General features: G+C 36.8%; 1 protein-coding gene across 1 annotated transcript in view; it reads left to right on the forward strand.

Moving 5' to 3' along the window:
* Positions 1 to 2576: 2576 nt before the first annotated feature.
* LOC114460589 (basement membrane-specific heparan sulfate proteoglycan core protein-like) overlaps positions 2577 to 5010 on the forward strand; it is a 6710-nt gene continuing 4276 nt past the window's right edge. Inside the window, exons 1-3 of the mRNA XM_028442500.1 lie at positions 2577 to 2622; positions 4260 to 4508; positions 4586 to 4828. Coding sequence (XP_028298301.1) covers positions 2592 to 2622; positions 4260 to 4508; positions 4586 to 4828 — 523 coding nt within the window. The 5' untranslated portion in view covers positions 2577 to 2591. The remainder of the gene's footprint in view (positions 2623 to 4259; positions 4509 to 4585; positions 4829 to 5010) is intronic.

A 5010-nucleotide genomic window follows, 5' to 3' on the forward strand; every position in this document is an offset into this window, starting at 1 on the left:
ATGTATTGACGTGAAATATTTTTTTATAAATAATAAAAAACATTAAAAAAATAAAGTGTCTGAAGGTACGTTAAACGAGGTCTATAGCTACGTTTCCGGAGCTTTTCTACATAAGCGCAATGTGCCAGGATAGACGAGTGGTCTAAGGCGCCGCGCTTAACGCTAACATGGATTTGAATCCCATGTTTGACAATTTTTTTTTTTTTTTAATTTTAACATATTTAACACGGCAAATTCCACTTTTAAAATATATTTCTGACAAAAATAAACATTTCAGGGTTAGTGATAGTTTAGGGTTAGGGATAGTTTAGGGTTAGGGATAGTTTAGGGTTAGTGATAGTTTAGGGTTAGTGATAGTTTAGGGTTAGGGATAGTTTAGGGTTAGGGATAGTTATGGAGTTACAGTTAGGGGTCAAATAAAAGGGTTAGTTAAAAATAAATATGAATTATACAGAACTTTAAGTGACGTGGTACACTTATCACGTGACCTAAACTGGCCAATGAGTATTCATAGAGTGTCAGTCTATTGATACGTATAACTACCCGTAACCACGGCCTTAAAAAAAATAACGTCACAATATGAACAATAATTATTAATAAAGCGCCAATTTAATTCATGTGATTTTACTTATTGTCATTATTAACATTATTACACTGTAACGAACACGTGTCCTCGTTGCTAAGCAGCAGCTTTGCTGCTTCCTGCTCGTGTCGCTACAAAAGTCCGCTTCTAATTCCGTCACTTTAAAGGTTTTCTAATAATTAACGCCGTTTTCTAACAGATACACTTTATTTCTCACACACACAGTGAAGAGCGGCTCATCGCTGAGGATTCGGCTCAGTTACATTTTCAACACGAGCTGTAAAAAGAAAGTTTGAAGCCCCAGAAAACAAGAACAAACTCACCGAGGGTCTGAACTCCGCCTGAAGCCGCTGGACTGAGAAGAAGGAGGAAGAAGAAGAAGAAGAAGAAGAAGGTCCAGAGAGAGACGGTGAAGGAGGAGAATGTGACGGTCATCAGAGGAATGGATGGATGTATGAAGGAATGAATGAATGAATGAATGAATGAATGAGAGCGCACAGGGGTGTATTTATCCCGTGACATCATGTGACGTCACGGGATAAAGCGTCAGAATGTTTTTCCGGTTACGTCATTGCCACACCCTCTCAATGGCAACTAAAAGTAAAAAAATACATCTATAAATACATAAATAATAAATAAAAGTACAAAAGTATTAACATTACTCTTAAAAATAAGCGTTTGTTGAACCAAAAATGCATTGAGAGCAGCATAATCTGTTATGATCTCATTTTCTTAATATTTTTCTCAAACTAAATCTGTTCCTGTCACTTTAAAAGTTTAACTTATTATTATTTTAATTATTATTTCAAAAAACAATTGAGCTAATTAAAGGTAACTTCAAATATTAAAAATTCAATCTAAAATGTTCTTGTCAAATGACACTAATAAACATATAAGAAAATAAATCTTTACTCACAATAAAATTACACCTAGAGCAGTGTTTTAAAGCTTGGGGGTCGTGACCCAGTGTGGGGTCGCCCTGAAATGTCTTAAAAATACTTAAATTATTAAAATTATATATTTTAAATATGATTATTTTTCATATATAAACACCACACACACAATCTCAAAAACGTGTATTATAAATGTTCCGTTTTTTAAATATAAAATGAAATTTATATAAATATGTATACACAAATAAATAAATAAAACATAAAGTCTTTATTAATAATAATAGTAATAATAATAACTAATCGGCTGCTGGTGCTCACAGGTCAGTGTCTCTGTAGACAATGCTGTAGCTGATCACCCTCTCCTGCTTCTCCCACTACTATCCATACACGGAAAAAACCCCACCCAGGTAAACACCCCTTTTTAACCCCCTGCACAGGTAAGCCTGCTGCTGGGTCCTAAAACCCATGAGTTTAGGAACACCAACAATAAATCCTGATATCCAGTGGAGACTACAAAGTGTTCCATAAAGGAGGTTTAACAAACTCTGAGTCTATCCATAAACTCTAGGTCAACATACCCAGTGATGAGAAACTCTGTGTATCTGACTCATTACAGCTGGTATGAAGTGTGTTAATCAACCCTGAGTATGTTAACCTTAGGTTACTTACGTGCACACGGATGATAAAAAGCCATCATCAATGGATCAAAGAATACTCAAACTGCCATGACAACCAAACAGAAGATAGTGATTTATTCACTCTGATGGTGAAATAAGCTGGTGTTTGATGAATATAATCCTGTTCTAAAGGTGTGTTCAGTCTTCAGTGATTATAGTGATTAAATCACCCGTAATTAGTCACAACAAAAAAAAACCCCAAAACAAAACAGTGTCTAAAATTTCTAATAAATAACTGGGGTCAGTTACAGTCAGTACTGATAATTATAATATGTTTATTATATGATTTATTTATAGATCTATATTAATTCCAAGGGTGTGTTGGAATGAAAACAATGATCAACAGTCTGTGATGTCATCAGCAGAAAGAAGCCAATCACACTCAGCTCTCACACACACACACACACACACACACACAGCTCACACACTGTCTGCAGGATGGAGCTTGGTGCGTTGTGTGCTGTTGCAGGTGAGTTTTTATGCTGAAAACATCACTGTGTGTATGTAACACTTATCTATCTCTACGGAGCCCCTAAAGGGACACAGGTATTATTTTATTTTTGTTATTGCATGTTCACGTCAAGGTTCCACGTGAGCATGTGATACAAATATGTGTTTGCATAAGGGACAAGGATGTTTTTTTAAAAACATTTTTTATTGCGTGCTCATGTAAACGTCACACGCAGGCACTTGATACTAGTATTACGTAGGCGAGCACGTAACGGTACATGTTACCCAAACCCTAAGGTTGAAATAAAGCTTTAGATTCTCTAACATGATTAACTTCTTATGATTAGAGCATGCAGTCTGATGACTGATGTTTATAAATGTGTACGTAAAACAGTGCTCCCTTAGAACTACTTTGACCCGCTCATGTATTAGTTTCACGTGCTCGCATAAAACCTTTTACGTGAGCATGCAATAAAAAAAATAAAAATATCCGTGGCCCTTTAGAGGCTCAGTATATCTACACACAAACAGATTTCATTGTTTAAGCTTGGTAGAAAACTCAAAGAAATAATAGAATCATAAAAACTATCTGAAAATGTGTTTTAGGATGACAACAAACTTAAAAATCTATGTTTGTCTCACACGTCAATGAGATGGTGCATTTAGAATGACTGGGTTAAAGTGTCACAGAGTTTAGTCTGTTTAGTCTCGTGATGCTAACAAAGACAACGTTTAATCCTCCAACGTTATGACGTGATAAGAACATGAAGCGAACACCAAGGTATCATCAGCGTAGAGCTTGACTCTCCTTAGTTCTATTGGTAACATGTGTTTTATGAATTAATACGACTTTTATTTACATTCTAAACACAAACACTATGTTTTGTACGGCCTCTGATCAACTGTGATCACAGAAAACACATTTTACCCTTGGGGTCAATCTGACCCCAAATATATTTGCCTCCAGAAAATTATTTTCAGAAAATTGTTGACCAAGTTTTTGTGTCAGGTTTGTAGAATATTTAAATAAGCCCTTGATAATGAAACCTTGACCTGTTCTCTAGCGCCACCATCAGGACAAACTGTTTACTCTCCTATTATCCTTGGAGTCAATTTGACCCCATTCAATGTTTATCATAAAAAAACAATTGCTGACTTTATTTTTTGCTTCATATTTCGTGTCTTTTCTTAATTTGATCCAAACCTGTTTTAATTCATTAATTAATTTTAATTTAAAGGTTTTGAGGCAAATATCCTTGATGTCAGATTGACCCCAAGGGTAAAATATGTTTTCTGTGATCACCGTACAAAACATAGTGTTTGTGTTCAGAACGTAAATAATAATAAATCATAAAACACACGTTACCAATGGAACCCCAATGTGTTATTAAAATGAGCAATTATTTGGGTTCAATTTGACCCCATTTAATGTTTATCATTCAAAAAATAATAGTTGACTTATTTATTAACATATTACATTATTTACTATTAATATTAGTTATTTTATTACTATTAATCATTGAGTTCTAAACATTGAATGGGGTCAAATTGACCCTAAGGTTAACAATTGGGTTAAATGATATATATTCAGGCTTCTTCTCATTTCTATGGCGTGAATATGAACCGGAGATGTTGTCTTTGGTGTTTGTGCTGCAGCGATCCTGAAGGTGTGTCCCAGCAGGTCCCAGTTCTTCACGTACGAGCAGTTCTCTCTGAGCTGTGAGGGAGGGGGAGGGGCAGGACGCTCTGATTGGACGGTGAAGAGGAACACATTAATGTACCGCGACGAGGTCTGTGGCTCCAACTGCTCCATCTCAGATCTTTACCCGATGGACAGTGGAGAGTACTGGTGTGAGTCGTCAGAGGGACGATGTAGAAGCAGCTCCATCAACATCTCCATCACAGGTCAGACACACTCAAAGAGCCGTGGTGTTCCTGGAGGTGTCTGTTCTGTTCTGTAAACGCTCTCTGCTGTCCCTCAGATGGAACGGTGGCCCTGGACAGTCCTGTGGTCCCTGTGATGGAGGGAGAAGATGTGACGCTGAGCTGTAGACAAAAGACCTCCTCCTCCTCCTTCTTCTTCTTCTACAGAGATCATGTCCTCATTGGGAACAGCTCCTCCTCCAACTTCACCATCTTTGACATCTCCAAGGCTGATGAAGGACTCTACAGATGTGAGGTCCCGGGAGCTGGAAGCTCTTTACTCAGCTTGCTCTCCGTCAGTGGTGAGCTCCACTCTCATGTAGGGATGGGCGATATGGACCAAAACTCATATCTCAATATTTCTTCTCAAAATGGCCATATAAGATATTAATCTCAATAATTCATGAATTCTTTTTTAACTCAATAAAGTCTGACCAGAAAGATGTAAAATGATCCACAGACACATTTATTAACAAACAGCTGA

The sequence above is a fragment of the Gouania willdenowi genome, unplaced genomic scaffold (genome assembly GCF_900634775.1).
Source record: "Gouania willdenowi unplaced genomic scaffold, fGouWil2.1 scaffold_51_arrow_ctg1, whole genome shotgun sequence".
NCBI classification, from domain to species: domain Eukaryota; kingdom Metazoa; phylum Chordata; class Actinopteri; order Blenniiformes; family Gobiesocidae; genus Gouania; species Gouania willdenowi.